Source organism: Acomys russatus, chromosome 13, assembly GCF_903995435.1.
Source record: "Acomys russatus chromosome 13, mAcoRus1.1, whole genome shotgun sequence".
In the NCBI taxonomy this organism is placed as follows: Eukaryota; Metazoa; Chordata; class Mammalia; order Rodentia; family Muridae; genus Acomys; species Acomys russatus.
In genome coordinates, this window is record NC_067149.1 from 60,633,039 (window position 1) to 60,654,226 (window position 21,188).

The following is a 21,188-nucleotide window of genomic DNA, read 5'->3' on the forward strand; positions in this document are numbered from 1 at the left end:
CAGTCTCAAAGGAGCACAAGAATCTTTCCATAATCAAGGAAATCAATCCCCACGCTAACTAAACCCATAACACTAGCGTCTGGGCTCTTCCTGTGGTACAAGCCTCTGGTGGGTCATGATATCAGAAACAAAACATATCACACCTGACAGGGCCATTGCTTCCTGCTTCTAAGTGTCATTAGTGGCACATACGATATCTTTGATCCCCAGGAGCACACAATGCCATTGAGAGGCATAGAGTAAAGGCCTTCCTGGCTCCCCCTTGAGGAATGGACTTCACAAACTGCTTTTCATACAGTACTAGAACTGAAGTGAGAGGCATGCTTTCCCATCATCCCAGGAGAGCCACTCTGCTCAGACACCCACATCATAGCCTCTCTCTGACCCCACTCATTCTCTCAGGCTAGTTTTACAAACTAGGAGATTGTAAGGGGTGTCAACAGAGTCTGTGCAGCTGTTAATAAACTGACCAATGATAAAAGGCATCTCTTGCTCTGTTATCTGGTCAGACATAGGGCTGAACCACGTTTTCATATAACTTCACCCTATCTACATAAAGCACATCCTGCTGATAATTTATCCCCTCCCTCATGCCTGCCTTTTATGTGATACTGGGGATAATAAACAAGGGTTTCTTTGGTTGGGTACAGACAGCAAGGGGAAAGGGTTTCTGCTCAGCTTTCAAACAATTATCACACACACACACACACACACACACACACAGACACACAGATGCGCGCACCCGCGCGCGCGCGCGCGCGCGCACACACACACACACACACACACACACACACACACACACACCCCAATCAAAGGGAAATGAACGATGGATATGCTGTGTAAGAAGCGCTGGCAGATGAATAAGTGTAACGCTGAATGGCTCCCAGCATCAGAGCAAGTTTCTGTTACCGATTTCAAATGAGAATTATTGTTAATAGGAATGAAGTTATTATCGGCATGAATCACAGACACTGAAACCTGTTAACTTAATAATGTTGCAAATGTGTCATTAATCTTTAGTGAAGCGATATTAATATATTGCCTAATCCAAGGAAAGGCTGTGGTGCCTTGAAAGCTTGAAATCATTTATGCTTCTGCCTCAAGTTCTGAAATCCTCCCCCTTTTAAAATTTTAAATACTTTTATTTCGCACAGGCCTCTGAGTATTCAGAAGTAATTGCTGTCAATAGAGATTCATTTTCACCTTTGAGTGGTCCTAATGTCAAATGGCAATCTTGTTGGCCTTAATATCAACATATTTTAAATATATGACTTCGACATGAAGGTCAATAATTGCTACTAAATTTAAAACATGGAATTCTGGGATGTCTTATTCCTGGCACTTTGATTGCCTTTGTATTAGTGATTATTTCATCTGGAGGCAAAATCTAGTCTCAACCTGTCCTGATGGACTTTTCCTTGGCCCACCTGGAGAAGCAGGCTCTAACATTTTCCTCCAATTTCTAGTGAAACATCACTATGTCATTTTGATATCTATATAGTTTATATTAAGGATATTTAGTCAGGTGTAAGAGAGGTGTGTTGCTATTAATTTATAAGTAGGGCCTAATGTTTATAATTAGCACTATAGTTATTATTATGATGGTGTTTTTCTAACCCCTATCAATAAAACAGACACTTGTTATATTTTAAAATAGCCTTCCTTCACTGAGGCAGGGCAGATTTTAATCCCCTAAACTACATCCCATATAGGGGCAGGTATCCCATACCCTGACCTAATCCCATGCCCTCTGCTTCTAGTAATTTCTATTGATCTACCTCCCATCTATAATCCAAAATACTTGCTAATTATCACCATATGGGCCACATCTCCATCCACGCTGGCCATGTGCTTCTTCCTGCACTTAACCCATGGTACCAGCCTCCTTTCGTCTACTCTTCCTCCTTCATCTCCTCTCATCTCTTCTGGTCTCTCTCCTCAAAGCACACAAGCCATGCCTATCTCATTTACCCTGACCAGATGTGTTGTCTTTTTATTGGTCAAATAGGAACAAGGTTTTAGGCAAGGTTACAAACATCTTGGGGTATGTGAGTCTGCTTATTTGGGCAGCAACCAGACCAACCTCCAACAGAGGGTCATGTTAATAGGTTTTGATAACAGCCTTAAGTAATGGCAAGCATACTGCCATATGCCAACAAGTTCACAGTTGCTTAACTTTTCTATTCCCTAGAATCTTAGACATTTATTTAAAGATGAGGTCTCAAAGTAGAGGCAGGCATCCAGGCTAGCCTTGAGCTTACTGTGTCTCCCAGGTTGGCACTGAACTCACAGCAATCCTCTTGCTACAACCTCCCTAATGCACTGTGCTTATTACACTCAGACTCTAAGCCTCTCATTTGTGACAGTCACGGTGGCTGTGCAGTATTCCTGAGAGGATTAAATTAGATATTCAGAAGCCAAGTTGGTGAGTTGGCTCAGCTGAAGCCTACATGGTAACACATGAGAAATGATCCTGCACATTATCATTGATCTCCACACACAGGCCATGGGAAGCATACATCTCCATCAAATAAATGTAGATATTTAGAAGTCAACTTTAAGAAGCTATGGTGCATCATAATCAATAAATACTTAAGTTTTTGTTTGTTTTTATTCAGTAAACTAGGCATCTGTTCCTTAAAGTTTAGCTTAACAACTTTTTCTTTACTTGTACAGCCAATCCATGTTCCTGTAAATAACCCCTCACCCATGAGAAAGATAGCTCACTGGTGTGTGTGTGTGTGTGTGTGTGTGTGTGTGTGTGTGTGTGCACAGAGAGAAAGAACAAGAGAAAGAGAGGAAAGGGACAGCAACAAGTGGGAGGGGACCAGAGCAGGTAATAAGAGATGTGACTATAACCAAATTTGTACATAAATAAAAAAATAAAAGTTTACTGAAATGTATTGTACATATATCAAAATGCAAAGTATAAAATAATTCACAGAAAAAGCCTGGACTGAATAGAGAGAAATACAAGTTGCTGCTTCATCAGGAAAATGAGTTCAGAATCTGTGCTCTTGGCACAGAATGGTTTTTGACTAGCTATGGACTGCTTAGTTGTTCAGTCACCATTCTTTTCTCAGGTCTAGGAGCCTTCCCAGCAGCGCACATGTAAGTGGAGAAGGCTTCTGCTGTGTCTTGTGCTGGTGTCTGTTACTATTTCTGCAATGAGGAAAGCTCCCCCAGTCTGCATAGCTATCATGCACTGTTTGCATCAGGGCTTAGCAAATCTTTCTGTAAGGGTTCAGATGATGAAGATGTCCACACAAAAGTTCTTTGGTGACACTGCAATTCTGCCACCTTTAAACATGAGCAGCCACAGATAACAAACTGCTGGGCACGGAAGTGTTCTGATAAAACTTTATTTGTGAACATTAAAATTTAACTTCCATATAACTTTTAAGTACCACCAACTACTCTTTTTTTCCCCAGTGATGGAAAATATCAAAACCATTACAGCTTGGTCTACAGACAAAGATGAAAAACAGAACCAAGAGAGGGCTTTAAGGATAGACACATTTGCCACACAAATCTGCTGATCTGGCTCAATCCCCAGAGCCCAGATAAAGGTAGAAGAAGAAAACCAACTTCTGTTGTCCTCTGATGTCTATATGAGCACCAAGCCATGTTGTATCTCCTCACACATTTGTGCACATGTAACAATAATAACTATTTTATTTTATTTTTAAAGATTTATTTTATTATTATGTATACAGCGTTGTCTGCTTGTTTACCTGCAGGCCAGAAGAGGGCACCAGGTTACATTATAGATGGTTGTGAGCCACCATGTGTTTGCTGGGAATTGAACTCAGGACCTTTGGAAGAGCAGGTGGTGCTCTTAACCACTGAGCCATCTCTCCAGCCCCAATAATAACTATTTTAAAAATAGGTCGTGGACTTAGTTTGTCTTGGAGGCAATAGTTTGCCTGGCACATTATTTACTTTTCTCTTGCTGTGATAAAACACCAGGACCCAAACCTACTTTACTACGAGAAGGTTTATTTTTACTTAGGACTCCAGAGGGGTTTGTAACAGTGGGGTAAGGGTTAAGAATCCTGACACGGTGTGGCACAAACAGGAGGCTGCTGGCCACAGATTTACCACCACAGGGAAACACAGAGAAAGAACCAGAACTGAAATGGAGTTTGGCTGTGGCCCCGCCCCCTAAGGGCCCCCTCCCCCCCACACTCCAGGGATTAATTACTTCTGTACCAAGGCTCTGTCTCCCCAAAGGCAGTCACCCACCAGCAGTGGCCAAATGTTCAAACACATGAGCCTAACGTGAACTTTTCTCTTTTAACCACGTCAGGCTTAAAAGAGCAGGCACCGGGCGTTCTGACAGTCAAGGGGCTCTTCCTTTTCCTCTCCCACCGCTGTTAGATGACAGGCCACTTTATCCTCTCACCCCCAAACCACTTAACTTCTGTGCACATCTCTTGTTTAGCAAACGAAGCTGTGGTTGGACAGGCTGTTTTCCTCCATCTCTATCATTTTGTGACAGATGCATACACTTCTCTCATTAGCTTGCTAAGTTTTAAGTTGGGTTGGGGCAGCTGTCAGGAAAAGTACTCCGTTTGTTCAAAGACTTTCATAACCATCTCCTTCTGCTCCATAAATAACTTGGTCTCTGACCATAGTTATATCGATTTGTTTAAAATCACATATATCTACAAAAGACACTGTGGGCTTAGTGTTTTGTTTTGTTTTTAACTCTCTCTGATTTCCTCCCAGCATAAGGACTGATTCCCTGAAGAATAATATGTGAGTGGGAAGAGAATCGTTTACTCATTAGTACTTGCACTTGAAAAGTTAGGGAAGGTGGGACGCAGTTGGCTCGTTAGGGATGCTTTCTAAAGGTTTAATGAGCGGGGAGGCGAAATCTTTTGCTTGGGAATTGCCTCTGGGTCTGGAATTGTCATGAAGAGATTTTAAACCTTAGGGGTGTGCACGCTAAGAGACACTGTCTGCACCTTTGGCCACCCTTGGCCACTCCTACAGAACTGATCCTGCCCAGGGGCTCCTCCATGGCTTTCAGCTTGCCCTGGCTGAGCTCTCAAAACTAAGGCTGCGTGGTTCAGAAGGTAGGGACAAGGGCTCAGTAAAGCGTTTGAAAGGGACTGCTGGGGCTGTTGTGGTTTGACTGTGAAATGTCTCTCTAAAGACTCATCTGTTTGAACCCTTGGTCTCCAGATGGTGGCGCTGTTTGAGAAGGCTGTGGAAACTTAAGAGGTGGTACATTGATGGAGTAAGTGGGGTTTCCTAGAGCCAGCCTTACTTCCTGTCTGAGGACTGTGACCAGGCATGTCGCTCGCATTCCTGCTGTTGTTCCTTCCTCACCGCAACAGGCAGTGTGCACTCAAACTGTGAGCCCAAACAGACCCCTCCTCTCTTAAGTTCCTTCCATCACAGCAAGGCCCAAAGTGACTAGGTGCAAGATGAAAATGCACGAGGTTGCCTGGTTGTTGGCATCGCCCTTACCTGCATAAGGCACATTCGGTGTATGATCTGGAAGCCGAAGAAAGGCAAAAGGGTAGAGAAGACAATTTCTATCTCTTCCTCCCGGAGTTCACTGCGGCATCCACCACGTTTTTCCACGGCGTGGCCTAACCAAGTTGTTCCATTTCGACCAAGGTGGCAGTATGGCAGGCAGCATGTTTTCAGGGACGTAACAAACATTTTGGAGACAGTCAGGAGGGAGCAATCTGCGGAGCGTTGGAGGTAATATGTATTAGCACAGAGCTGGTTCTTCAGCCCTCCCAAGACACGAGTCAAGCACTAACTCCAAAGAACAAGAGGTGGTGAAAGTGGCACAGAAGTTTTCCACACCTGAGGGGTTGGATTCAAAGGAGCTGCTGGCAGGATGGATTTCTGATGACCAGCCCAGGGCGGTGCCTGACAGCTGATGTGAAAAATGAAAAAGGTAAGATCAATGGTGACACATTAGAAAAGGAAGAAGGTGACAAAATACAACGCCAGAGTAGAGAATTTCAAAGTCTCTTAGAAGTCTCTAACTTTGCTTATTAATGAATGAGAGAACCTGGCTTTCTTTTATATCTTTTACTCAAGAACCAGGGCCATTCTTGTAAAATATAAATAATCCTCCTTTTACTTGGCAGATAGTGGTTGGTTTTTTATTTTGACACAGAGATGAAGGCAAATGTATTCTTCTTCTTCTTTTTTTTTTTTTTTTGATTTTAATGCTTGAATTTCAGACATAAAATTAAATGTTGAATTCTTTAAATATCTTTATGAATGTTGACAATGTTACTAAGAATTCAGGCTGTGTTAGTCGGCTTTTCCAGTAGGCTCCTCCCAGCTGACAGAGAGAACATGTTAGCACTAGAAATGTATTACCTCAGACTAGCAGTTGCCTAGTCCCAGTTATCTGAGCCTCACAGTTGGCTTCTTTTATGATTGTAGATTGTACATTTTCTCTTTCTCTATTAGGAGTCCTGCTACCATGAGAAGGAAGATACCCATACTGTGTAGTATAGTTGTGTCATCTTGATTGTGACACTATTTCATAACAATCTCTTTGACCAGACAAATATTTCCACAAATTATGGACACAAAATTTTGATTACAGGAAAAATGGTACAATACACATGAACACATTTGAGGGTTTTCCCTGTAAGTTAGCCAGAGGCACTCCAAATACAAGTTGAGTGTCATTTTATTGTGTCCAAATTTTCATAAGACAATTCTGGATAGTATAAGTGGTAGCCAAAATCATTTCATTGCTGTTAAGTATTGGTTGTTATATTTAAATAAGGAATATTTATCAGCATTGCTTTCTATGGTTATAAAGTTGGCTGTATTGATTCCATCTGATCTTTTCCGTAAGACTTGTAATAGGCTGATCATGTCAGCCTTTGATTAATTGAGGAGCTGGGGGCCGGGTAATTGAATATGCACCCTTTCACCCCAAGTCACTGAATCAAATCCAGCCCAAATTGGTAGTGACCGAGAATGATTATACTTGTGGCTCTCTGGTGGCCTCTGTGAAGTGCTTTTAGGTCACATGGAAGAGCATTGGGATAATTGCTGACAGGAGAGAAGCTCAGATCCACAGTCCTTGTCACCTCTTCCTGGCCGCTGTTCCGAGGCACAGACTAATGCCTGGGATTGGTCAGGCCAAGCAGAAAGAAGCCAGCCTTGTGTTTCTTAGAGGAGTAATAAGGAAACTGTGTCAATCATGAAGTGTTCCGGGCTAGTTCAGTGAGTTTCCTTAAAGTTTAAGTCAAACGAGAACTGGATGTGTGCTGATGAAGTCTAGAGGTTGGACGTGACCAGGTCTGGGCTGGGTAACTTAACCTTGACATTTTCTAACATTCTTGCTTGTGTTGCTCCTCAACTCACAGTCTGTCTGCTTAGTGCTGGCTGGTTTTACATCAGCCTGGCACAAGCTAGAGTCATTGGGAAGAGGACGTCTCAATTGAGATAATGCCCCTTCCAGATTGGCCTGTGGAGCATTTTCTTGGTTGATTGATGTGGGAGAGCCCAGTTCGAGGTGGGCTATGGTATCACCCCAGATCTTGTGGTCATGAGTGATGTAGGAAAGCAGGCTGAGACACCCACCAGGATCAAGCTAGTAAGCAGCACGCCTCCACGGTCTCTGCCTCAGTTCCTGCCTCCAGGTTCCTGCCTTGAGGTTTCTCGGTGATGGAGTTTAATGGGAACATGTAAGCTGAAATAAATTCATCCCTTCCTAATTTGCTTTTGAAAATGGCATTTTCTTACATAAATAGGAATTGATAGTTTTTGACACTGATCAACTCTTGAATTAAAAAAACTCAAAAAAAAAAAAAAAAAAACAAAAAACAAAAAACAAAAACAAAACAAAAACAGTGCTAGGTAGACAGCAAGGTTATGATTCATTTTGATCCCAAATGATGATAAATTGTTAGATAGGCTTTATCATTAAATGGTAATTATTTGTAGGAGTCAAATCATTAGTTTGTTTGTTTGTTTGTTTGTTTCTTGTCTTTTAGAGACAGGGTTTCTCTATGCAGCTTTGGCTGTCCTGGACTCCTTTTGTGAACATGCTGGCCTCAAACTTACAGCAATCTACCTATTTCTATCTCCTTGAGTGCTGGGATTAAAGGCATGCACTACCATGCCCAGACAAAGCATTAGTTTCTAAAGATTTTTTCCACTTTTCTCCAATGTTTATAAATTCAGGGTCTTTCCGCCATACCACTCCTGGGCATAGACTCGAAAGATGCACCACGATACCACAAGGTCACCTGCTCAACTATGTTTACAGCAGCTTTATTTGTAACAGCCAGAATCTAGATGTCGCTCAACTGAAAAATGGATAAAGAAACTGTGGTACATTTATTCAATGGAATAGTACTCAGCTTTTAAATACAAAGAAATCATGAAATTTACAGGCAAATGGATGGGACTAGAAAAGATCATCCTGAGTGAGGTAACCCAGATCCAGAAAGATACACATGACATGGACTCACTTATGAGTGGATTTTAGTCATATAGTGCAGGATAAATATACTACAGTTCATAGACCCAAATATAGATAAAACTTAAAATGAACTAATCTTTAAAAAACAAATCAGTTTAGAAAAATCTCCCAGATGCTTGTAATCCCTGCATTTGAAGGTGGAAGCAGAAGGGTTATGAGCACCGGTCTTAGAAAACAAAGAAAAGTCTCAAGTATGATTGTCAACATGTTTGTGACATACACTAAACTTTAAATATAAAATAGACATAAAAATATGCCCTTATAGCTTGTTATTAGATCCACCAGATATCAAATGTAGTTTTCCACAATTTTCCACATGCATCTTCACTGTATTTCTTTTATTTCATAGTGGTGATGATTTTCAGGTCAGCAGCATGGCTCTGTGGACTAGGTTGTCACAATGAAAGAAAATTGTATCTGATACATGGGACAAAACAAGAAAACCAATGTGGCCCCAAGCCAGGAAATGAATAAATGACACTAATCTCTAAAATCCCTGCAGATACAGAAAGGTACCCAATGCAAGAAGTGAGAACAGGATCACTGCTTCAGTCAACTTATTTCCTGTGAGGCAGGGCCTGTCTTTGTCTCTGGCATTATGGCAGTGAGCAAGGTTCACAAATCCCCAAGTCATCTTTGTGGTCTCAGAGATGTAAGCAGGAAAATCTTGCATGACTCTGATGAAAATGCAGTGTATTGGCACGATACATGGATGTGGAACTGAGAAGCCCATGGGTACCACTAAAGGCATGGGCCTATGGATGCTCTCAGAGAAAGGCATGCATAGAGAAGAGGCATGGTTCTTGCAAGGAACCTCGGGCCTCAGTCATCATCAAGTTATCAATGGGTAAAAGAGGAAAGCCAGAGGCAGGGAAGTGCTGTAAGTAGAAGAGGGAAGGGACACAGCAAGAGAGAGCCCTAATCTGACGGCCTGGCTGCTCTAGAAGTCATTCTGAAAAGGAAGCTGTTAGACAAAGTGTCTGCCAGGGGCATGGCGGCTGTCCCCATCACTGTGGTTCCCACTGTTGAAGTCACCTACACGTACCTGCTGCACCACTCTTAGTCCATTAGGCTTAAGAGAAAGCTTTCATCAACCATCCAGATGACTGTGTCATGGAGATTCAGACTTTACAGAAAACTCCACTGTCGCTGTAACTCCTACACGCAGAGCAGAGAGAGGAAGCAGGGGGCATAACCAAAACAGAGAGAGAGAGAGAGAGAGAGAGAGAGAGAGAGAGAGAGAGAGAGAGAGAGAGAAGGAAAGAGACAGAGAGAGAGGAGAGTGGAGAGAGGAGAGAAGAGAGAGGGGAATGAAATTTCAGCTCAGATGTGAAGTTCTGGCTTGAATGCCCAGGACACACACAGCAGACATACACATTCTAAAATAAAACAGATGAGCCATTTTAAGTGTTTTATTGCAAAACCCAAGGATGGTAGCTATTACTATTTTTTTTTTTTTTTAAACTTTTGAGGAAGCCATTTTTCTATTCTTTGTACCTTTAAGTCCTTGGCTCTGATGTTCTGCTCCTCTGACCTTGATCTAATCATGAATCTCTATGGTAGTTAATTATAATAATAAAAAAACCCGCCTACATTGCGCTCTCCATGGTAGAGGCATATTTTTTCTCCTTTGGTCACCTGCCAGTTCTCAAAATTATAGCAGTGAGAAGAAATGCAAATGAAGGGCGTGCTTGACAGCTAAACATAATGGAATGCATGGTCTACATTTGAAAAGTTACCTTAAGATAAAAGGTAGCATAGAAAAAAACCATTTCTTTAAGGTCACCCATGGCTTTGAATTATAGCTTGGAGAGATTTCCAATTTAGTCATCAGAGAGGAAGAAGCCAAAATAAGGATTATATCCTTTGCTGGGGAAAGATAGAGCCTTACTTTACAATCATTGGGTGATCCAGCAAAGTAGACACCACAAACAAAGCCATCTAGGAAAAAAAAACCCAAAGCATCCACTCCCAGAGAGTCATTGTGCAGAGAGACTTTTGTGAATTAGCCACCAAGGAGTGTCTTCCAGACTAATTGTGTTATTGTAGCATATGAAATTCTTTTCTTGTTAATAAGCGAAGAGAATCACCTTAATGTACGATAAAATAAGCAATTTGTGGACTCCACCAGGTTAGCAAGAATTGCAGTTGATTTTCAGGATCTGTATGACTTGAAGGAAAGTGTTTCTTTTTTTCAGATAATCATATTTTTCAAATAGAGTTTTTGGGAGGCAAATGGATACATGCTGAATTGTTCTTTGGAAAATGTGAAACCAAAGTGTGTGTGTGTGTGTGTGTGTGTGTGTGTGTGTGTGCGTGTGTTTGCATGCATGCTTATTTTTCATGTTTGTTTGTTTGTTTGAAGCAGAGTATCATTATGTAACCAGGCTGGCCTAGAATTTGAAATATTGGGATTGCAAATTTCTCCCATGTATGTGTTTTTTCCTCTCTCCTTCTCCCTCCCCACCAAGTACTTGGGGGATTGAACCCAGGGCCTTGTATATTGTAGGCAATTAGCAATACTACCCAGGTAATACCTCCCCTATGTATGTGTATTTGTGTGTATATGCATAGCCACAAAAGCCTGTAGTTGTTGTGTAATTCAAAATTCCAAAACATGTTTGGAACATAGTTTCAAATTAAAAGCCTAAATTTTACATTACTCTCCTTTGTTTACTATTTGAGATCAACAAACACATCTTTTTGGGTATGGGCGACATTGGTTGGTTACCACAAAGCGATGGTCCACAGACCCCAGAGCTCTGAGACACAAAGGTCTGTTTTCATTTCTGTTAACCTCTGTGGGGTTTTCGTCATAAAAGAGTCATCTCAACCTCTTAGATCTTCGCTTCTGTGCCCTGGTGAACAATAAGGAGCCCCGAGCCTTTTCCACGTTGGGTGTTATGAGAAACAGGAGTCTCTAACTATGGGCTGTGGGAAAGGCAGTTTGAACAAGTTGGTAAATGCAACAGAAATAATAAGCTTAAGGCACATCAGGAGCAGAGACAGGACGCATGGAGCCTAGTCTGAAAAGCACTAAGGCTGCCTTTCCCACCTGCTTCACTGGCACATGGTAGAAATAAAGTGACACGTGACACAGCTGAATGATGCTGGCGAGTGACTTCGGAGAATGATGTTCATGAGAGATGCTGATGACAGTGGTGAGTGACGTTGGTGAGTGATACTGGAGGGTGACTCTCTACTGAGTGACAACGATGGGTGGTGTGACACTGGTGAGTGAGATTAGTAAATAATTTAACTCATGATGGTGCTACTGCTGGTGACTGTATAGCTGAACAAGAGAGGTGGGAGAAGAAGGCAGGATTAAGCAGAATGAACAGAAGACTGATCAGAGGAACAAGAGAAATTTCCAAAATTCTACAGCTTTGTGGTGCATTTTGGGAAACAGGAAATGCAGGAGTGGAGCAGTGTGGAGCTATGCACCTTTAGTAATGCTGCTCAAGGAAGCTGAGATGGGAGGGTCATCTCTGTATAGGCATGTGAGAATGACTTGGATACCATACAAATGTCTTGTCTCAAAATAAATAAGCAAAAGTATCAAGGGGGGGGGGGGGGGAAGAAATTTCCAAGCTTTAAGATGCAATGAGGATAACACACAAAATCAAGATCAAAGACAGGGACTTCCTAATAAAAGATTGGAATAACTTGATAATAATATAGAGATAGGATGTGTTTTTCTTAAAGTCTATTCTAATATAATCTCCTGTGGTTCAGAGGTATAAAGACAAAAACTGCAATATAAAAACTACAAGAAAAGTATAGATGAATTCCTTTGCAACCTTAGAGTAAAATTATTTTACTACAGCTCAAAATCTATAGCAAGCAAGGGAGGGAGTAGAAGAATGTAATTATAACCATTAAGTACAACCATGTTAGGGAAAGCAAAAACTTACACATGGAAAATAACACATTATACATTAGAAATAAAATGTGGAATTCTTATCATAGATAATGGATAAATATATACACTAAAGATATGGAGGGCCTACAAGACAAGCCTCTCTTTCTTTCAAGACAGGCTTTCACTGTAGCTCTGGTTGTCCTGGAACTTATTCTGTAGACCAGGCTGGCCTTGAACTCACAGATCCCCCTGCCAACAAGCCTCTCTTAAGCAGCCAGTTAGGGAAAAAAAAAATCAAAAGAACTTAGAAAAGGTTTGGGGACAAATAGAGCAGAGCAAAACTTGTGGGATTCAGCAAAAATAGTGAGATCCAAGGGTAAAGCCTAGGGCCACTGGAAAGGAAGAAAGATCTCAGATCATAACCTAAGCTGACACTTCAAGGATCTAAAGAAATAAGGGCAAACTAAACTCAATGTCAGATGAAGTAGAGAAAATGATAGAACCCCTCCAAAAAAAAAAAAAAAAAAAAAAAAAAAAAAAAAAAAAAAAAAAAAAACCAAAATAAAAACCAACAAACAAAACTAACCTAAAAAACAAAAAGAACAAAACAAACAAAAACCAAAAACCTACCAAATAAACAAAACCCAAGGAAACTAACTTTTGCTCCTGTAAACACCAGAAAAATAGACAAACTCTTATGTGGCATGAAGGGGTGGGAGAGAAAACAGTGACATAGCCAGAACTGGAAATGAAAGACACAGGGAAACTATACTAAAAGCGATGTCACAGAAGTAAGATTGAGAGTAGTGTAAGCAACTGAGGACCGACAGATTGTGTGATTGAGAAGAAATCATTAAGGTTCTTAGAACCACACAAGCTCTTAGCATTTAATCATAAATAACCTGAAAACTTTCTAACTAGGGAGGAGCCGGAGGCTGTATCAGAAATCTCATGGTAAATAAAGTTCCAACGCTGAAGGACTCTACCAAGCATGTAAAGAAGTAATGACAAATTAATGCTAATCTTTTACAGACTCTATAGAAGAGTCTAAAAGGAAAGAGAATGTCAAGATGTTCTGTGAGGTGAGGGATTAGCCTGGTACCAAACCCAGGCAAAGATGCAACAAGACAACTCCAAATAGTTAGAATCCCTGTTGAACGCTGATGAAAAAAACCCTAAACAAAATGCCAGGAAGCCAAACTCAAGAAAACAGTAAGAGGACTGTATACCACAAGAAAGGGAATTTATATCTAGAATGCAAGGATGGCTTGACATTTAAAATATACATTACGTTAACAAGATGAAGGATGAAGGAAGGAAGGAAGAACAGACATAGTCATTTCAATGACGCAGAAAAACTTTTGACAAAGTTTAGCACTCTTGAATGATAACACTTGCCAACTATGTGGGAAACCTACAGCTAACAATCAATAAGGAATACTGAAGGCTTTTCCACAGGCCAGAAATAGGGTCAGGGCAAGGGGTTAGGGGGTTGCTGTCATTACTGAACGCAATGGGGAAGGTCAGGATTTGATCAATTAGATAGAAGAAGGAGGAGGAGGAAGAGGAGGAGGGGGAAGAGGAAGAGGAAGAAGATGAAGAAGAAGAAGAAGAGGAGGAGGAGGGTGAAGAAGGAGGAGGAGGAGGGTGAAGAAGGAGGAGGAGGAGGAAGAGGAGGAGGAGGAGGAGGAGGAGGAGAAGAAGAAGAAGAAGAAGAAGAAGAAGAAGAAGAAGAAGGAGAAGGAGAAGGAGAAGGAGAAGGAGAAGGAGAAGGAGAAGGAGAAGGAGAAGTGTATCCAGAGTTCTAGGAAATGAATAAAAACATTGTTCTAAGGTGAGAGATCTTAACTGTACCAATAGCTTGTGAAATCTCCAAACACACCACGACATACACGCACACGTGAGAGCTAATTAGTGAATTCTGTAAAATTTCCAGATTCAAAATTACTGATTACTGATCAGACTGGAGTGATGGCTCAGCAGCTGACAGTGCTTGTGACTCTTCTGCAGCATCTGAGTCCTGTTCTTAGCCCTGTTTGATGGCTCAGCCGCACCACTTCTAACTCTAGCTGCACAGGATCCAGTGCCCTCTTCTGCCCTTTGTTGGTGTCTGCACACATGTGCACATACACTCACACTGGTACACACATAAATAAGTAATAAAAGTAAATAAATGAGAAAGCAGAATTAATGATCAAAACGTGACTGTGAGCTTAGATACTAACAATAATTGCTCTTAAAGAATGTTACCATAGCACACACAAAGATGATACAGATTCAGAAATAACTGTGAAAGCACAGTTGGGAGCAGGAAGATCAGGACTTCAAGCTATCTTTGCTATGTAATTGATTCATGGCCTTTTTGGGCTACATGAGTTCCTGTTTCAGAAAAAGTAAATAAACACATTTAAGAAGAACCTGATAAATAGGAAAAAATCCGATGATTGTTAGTAGGAAGTTGTAGTATTGTTAAAATGTTAACTCAATTAATAGAGGTCATGGCAACACTGTGTGTGCGTGTGTGTGTGTGTGTGTGTGTGTGTGCGCACATGTGTATGTGCATGAGTGTGCATGTGCATTTGTGTGTGTATGTGATATGCCAGGGATCACATGTGACAATCAGAGGACAACTTGTGGGAATCAATTCTCTCCTAGCATGAAGGTTCTCAGGACTGGCCTCAGGTGGTCAAGCTTGAGGCAAGAGCCCTCATTCCCTGAGCCATCCTCGCCCTAAGTATAGACTTATTAAGGATGGTTAGGCCTTGTTTAAAAACAAACAAACAAAACAAAAACATAATAAAATATTTAAAAAAACCAGTTCATTTGACAAGTATAAAACCTTTTCTTTAAGCCTTTTTGATATCCCTGGGTCTGTTTTGTGTAGAATTAATGCAGCTACTCCTACAAGTAAGCATAGTGTGTCTTTTTCCAACCCTTTACTTTTAACCTTTGAGTAAAAACTGCATGTCAAAGCAAACAGTGTGAATAAGGCAAAATGACAAAGTGTAGAATGGAAGAAATTGACTGTAAGTTATACATTCAATATAAGGAAAGTCAATATTTAGTATATAATAGACCTCCACAGTTGACAATAGCTGGACTCAAATGTCCCAATTTTAAAAATGGACAAAGGACTTGAACAGGTAATTTATTAGACAGTGTCTAAAAGTGGCAGATAAACATTGACAAGATTGTATCATTCATCATTTGGGAAATTCCCATCAAAACCATGATGAGATGTCACCTCACGTTCATCAGCGTGGCCACAGTTGAAATAAAAGAAGAAAATAGGTACTGATGAATATGAGGAGTGAGTGAGGAATTTCTGGACACTGGGGATGGGAGCAGAGGAAAGGCAGGTGTCGAGGAGAAGAGCAGGAAGTACTCTTAGACGTTAAAAGAGGACTTGATCTACTTCTGGGCATGTGATTCCAAGAGGTGAAACTCAGAAAGACGTGCTGGGGCAATTGTGGTATAAAGCTGTGGGAGCGTACAGCCTATGTTTGGTTTCCCTACATTGCCTGGACTGCCAGGAACTGGAGACTGGATAACCCAGAGATGTAGGGTAGAACCAAACACGAATGGAAAAAAAAAATCAATGAAATAATTCCTAATGATATTCTACTGTGCTTATAGATACCTGCTTTTCTAGTTATCATGAGAGAGGCTTCCTCTGGCAGAAGGTGAGGAGCAGGTGCAAACTCAAAGCCAGATGTTATGTGGAGAGACTAAATTGGAGGTCTCCATTGGGTCCTTCCCTTGGAGATCTGGAGATGCAGTACTCCACAGAAGATCGGGAGGAAAGAGTGTAGGAGTCAGAGGGGATGGAAGACACCAGGAGAACCACCCAGTCAACTAGGCAGGGCTCACATGTGCTCACAGAGACTGAAACAGCATGCACAGGGCCTGCGTGGGGTCTGTACCAGGCCCTCGGGGGAGTGCAGGGGGAACTAGGAGTGGAAATTGTTGGAATGTAAAAAAAAATAAAAATAAGATAACAGTTTGAAAAAGAAAATATAAAGATAACTTGTCATCACAAAATATATTTTAAAAGAAAAATTTAAATTACGATGAAGTAATTCATAGAAGGTTTGGGGTTGCAGACTTTTAATCTCAGCACTCGGGGAGGCAGAGGCAGGAGAATCTTTGTGAACCTGAGGCCAGCCTGCTCTACAAAGTAAGTCCAAGCAGCCAAGGCTACACAGAGAAATCCTACCTTGAAAAAAAAAAGCGAACAACAAAGAGTTGAAGTAATTCTTTTCTGCTCTACAAATACCTGTCTCTACCGATGAACAATGATGGCACTGAGAACAATTTAAAAAAAAGTATTTAACATAATTATTCAGATAGTGTGTATTATGTATATAAATGTCATGACATAGATGAATGAAATTCTAGAGCAGTTGCGCTTTGTGAGATCCAGAGTGGGACAGAAAAACCATGAGTGCAGTTGAGTGGCTGAGAGCAGGAGCTGGGGTCTGAGCTAGGGAGGTGAAGGCACAGAGAGATAGATCTCTGCTGGCCTAATAACTGCAAACCCAGGCAGTTCTGAGTGCGAAGACCTTGTAGGGAATATAAGAAGGAGGGAAGAGACTCACGTTTCTCCGGCTGATAGAGCAGGTCGCAGTGCCTCAGGTAAAGAATTAGTAGTGCGGTGAACAGGGACAGAGAAGGAAGCAAGACCACAAGGGCTCCTGTGTCCACGTGCTGGATGCAGGAGATTCCCAGAAAGACAACAGCTGCTTTCAGGTTCATGGACCACGAGGCCCTGGGGTGCAGAGAGAGAGGCAAGAAAAGTGCCAGCGGTTATTCTACATCACGGTATGGAGCTGTGGGTGTTTTATTTCACTTAGGGACTAAGAACAGATGCCAGGTATCCGCCCCCACCCCAGGCCCCCCCGTCCCCCGGTCGCTGCCCCACCCCCACCACCCTGACCCAGCGTTTCCTCATTGCTTTATCAGCCCAGGAGCACCACTGTGCCGTTTGCCATTTCCTTGTCCTCGTTTCTGCTTAGAACAGATGCAGTGAACGTGGATTTTGCCTTTCTGCCTTAACAGGGCAACATGCGTTTTATGTCAGGAGCCTTATGGGATCAAGGTCAGGCTAGGCAGGTCCAGCGTATTCTTCACCAGCAACTGAAAAAGGTAAATGGTAGGACTGTACCTAACCAGTCATCTATCCCTGGTGAGCCTGAAAAATATCTATCATTTAAGAACAAAATATCTCTAAGTACAGAAAAGTGCAGACAATGCGGGATTACCCTATTTAAGCCAGGTTAGGCGTTAAGTCAAAGAAAGGAGTGATGTTTGAACAAAACCTCCCTTCCTAATGAACAGCATCAAGAAAAAGCCTCCTGCGTTGGAATTTAGTTTGCAAATTATTTCTGGGAATATACTCTCGCCTCCCAACCTTTCACTGGAGCTGCATTTAGCATTAGACCCTACTGGCTTGGAATTCAATGGCATACTCTTACCACGTGAAGTTAAAAATCTGTTGTTGGGATACAATACAATACAATACAATACAATACAATACAATACAATACAATACAATACACTCATGTAAGTACAGATGCCACCCTCATATATGAAGTTTTATTATGTGCATGTTTATATTTCAATTGTGCAGATTCTAATAGAATTACACTTTCATGCACTTGCTTTGTTAGTAAGAGTTTAAAGGTTTATATGACTAAATTCCTCCATGATTAACTTAAAGTCCACTGACTGGGGACTCCAGCTAACTCTGCAGAATCCTTTTCCATTCACTCTGATGCATGGTCAGGGGATCTGTGTCCTGTTGTCTGTTTGAGAGGCATGGGTTGTTCCTGTACTTGGGCTTGTGTCTGTGCAGAAGTATGCTCCACAGGCGTTCCTCATGGTCTGTCTACCACACCATCCGATTAATCCTTTTCTTTCTCTCTTCCTTTCCCTCCCCTCTCCTCTGCCTTCCCATTCCTCCTCTTCTGCCCTTCTTTCCTCTCTGCCTTTCCCTTTCTTTGTCCCGCCCCCTCCGCTCCCCCTCCACCCATCCCTGGCTCTTTTTTTCACATTCTTCCCTGCCATTTAACCTCCTCTCTCCATTTGCGTCTCTCCTTTTCCCTTCCTGTCCCTCCCTTCTTTCCCTCTCCTCCCTTTCTCTCCTTTGCACTCCTTCTCTTCATCTTGTCACGTGCTCCTTCCCTTTATCTTTCCTTTCTACAACAGTTCCTTTCTCTACCTCTCTATCCCACCCACTTCCTTTCTCTCCCTCTCTTCTTCCAGCTTCCCTGTCAGCAACCCTCCCCATCAACCTGGTTCACCTCTTTCCCCACAGCCCCCATTCACCTTCTGTCTATTTTCCACCTACCACTCTTCTAACAGATCCCACACTGTCTTCCACACCATTCCAGACCATTCCCACTCCTGTCAGCAAATCACCACGCCCATCAGCCTGCTACCTGGTGCCTTCTCCTCCCTCCCTGCCCACTCCCCACCATGTTTCATACTCCTAAATTCTCCTTCACAAACCCCTTTACCCTCGAGCACAATCCTTCTAACTCTCCATCTGCCACTCCTTCCACCCACCTAGTCTGCCCCTCCTTAACCTCTATCCACATACCACTCTACCACCCAAGTGACATCCAGCATCCTGTCTTCTGTCCTTCCTCCTACCCAAACCCCTTCCTCCTCTTTCCCATGCTCACACATGTTTCCTTCCACACCCCTCCCTTGATCACCTGCCATCCACTTTGCTTCCATCCTCTCTGTCACTGCCCCTCTACACACTCCAAACTCTGGCCCACCTCCTACACGGGCATGTGAGCGTGGCCTTGGGCATACACACCCCCCCCACACACACAAGTCTACCCCTTCAATTTCCCTTTCACTTGCCAGCCTTATCCTTATCTACCTCCTATCTACCACTCTACCTGACTTGTGCATTCCTCAGTACACTTCCACTGACACCACCATCCACACCTTCCTTTCACACACTCCACTCTATTGTCCATCCACCATTGACATACTGCAGTATCCCATTTGCCGATCCAACCCTGTTTCATCAAACCCATATCCACCTGCACCCACCCTTTTAATACTCCATGTATCTTCTTTCCACCTCCACCAATTCTTCATATACTCCATCCATCCTTATTCACTTCAACTGCCCTAATCCACATCTTATATACCCTCATTTGCCCTATACTCCTCCAGTCGTGTTGGAGACAGTAGGCCATATGGCTAATGTTCAGCCATCTTGTCAAAGCCTAGGTTTCTATCTCTCCAGCATTTACCAGAAACCAGCTGACCCTGTTGTGGTTCGGCAGTTAGACTAAAGATAAGATTTAGATGGAGCCACCCTGTTGTAGTTTAGCAGTTAGATTAGATAAAGATAGCAAAATATTTGCTGTGGCAGAACATTGTGACCTGCTTGGAATTCCTCGAGTCTTGAGATAGCCTGCAGCTGGGTTACCATAGCAATATGCTTCCCTGCCCCCTGCCTTATAAAACCTTCTATCTGAAAAATAAAATTTGAGAGCTTGATCAAAGACTTGCTCTCCTTCTTCCTGTCTTGTGTTCTGTCCCTATACAGGAGAATTCTCCTCCTGAGCGTTAGTTGAACCCCCACTGGGCGGGGCACATTCATACCCATTTATCCCTGTACACTGATGTCCATCATCCATACAACCTGTACTGACCACATTCATGCACTACCCACCAGCACCCTCTCCCCATCTACCTCCTATCTACTTCTCTATATACTGACACTTCTATCAAACCTCTGATCCACTGCCTATTCAGACCTATTAATTACCATGTCCACGCTCATACTTCTCCACCCACCCTTGTCCAACTGCTAACTGACCCTCATTTCCCTACCCTGATCATCTTATCTGTAGCCACATCTTTTCTATATCCACAGCATGCTTCTTATGCATCCTTATCTATACCAACTTCTTATCCAATCACTGTTTCCATGCCCCCTCCTATTTATTTCCACTCATTGCTCTAATCTACTTTCTCATCTGTTCTTCCACCCACACTCTATTCACCCATGTTCACTCCTCATCTACTCCCCTCCCATCTCCACCTCGTTGCATCCACTACTTCCTCATCCTCTCCCATCACACTATCCCTTCTCACTACCAAATAGGGTCCATTATATAAACATCTACTAGTTATTCATCCATTTATCTGTTGATAGCCATTTTTCTAGCTCACTGCTGTTATGAACATTGATGTCCAAGTATTTGTACAGATATGGGCATTCACTTTCTAGAGGTAAAAGTTGAGGAGTGATATGGCTGAGGTTTATGACGCATGTATATCTAATAGTGTAAGAAATTTACAAATGGGTTTTGAGACTCTGTGGCACTTTACATTGTGATCACCTGCCTGTGAATGCTCTAATCCATTTTTTTACCATGGTCAACAGTGAGGATGGTAGATTTGGATCAGTGTTTCGTTGCGTTAATGATACCCACTTTCCTGCAACGAATTTGGCGTTCTATATTGTCTTTGATAAAGCTTTTGTTCAAATATGTCTCTCACTTGAAAAGAAGGCTGGTGTTGGGAAGATGGCTCAGTGGGAAAAATGCTTGCTCTGTATGTAGAAAAGCCAGGCACAACAATCCTTGTAATCCCAGTATGGGGAGGCAAGACTGGAGGACCCACGTGTGTATGTGTCTGTGTGTGTATATAACTGGCCAGCTGATCAAGACAATTGGTAAAAAGAATGTTAGGTTCAGTAAGAAATTTTGCCCCAGAAGTAACATGGAGAATGGTAGAGGAAGATACCCAACATTGACCTTTCACTTTCACACACATGTGCATGAGTGCCATGCCTGCCATACACACACACAC

General features: G+C 42.2%; 1 protein-coding gene across 1 annotated transcript in view; it reads right to left on the reverse strand.

The window, feature by feature from the left end:
• Slc15a5 (solute carrier family 15 member 5) overlaps positions 1-21,188 on the reverse strand; it is a 94,976-nt gene that overhangs the window by 60,130 nt on the left and 13,658 nt on the right. The window contains exons 3-4 of the mRNA XM_051154627.1: positions 16,943-17,112; positions 5,479-5,702 (exon numbers count right to left, since the gene is read on the reverse strand). Coding sequence (XP_051010584.1) covers positions 5,479-5,702; positions 16,943-17,112 — 394 coding nt within the window. The remainder of the gene's footprint in view (positions 1-5,478; positions 5,703-16,942; positions 17,113-21,188) is intronic.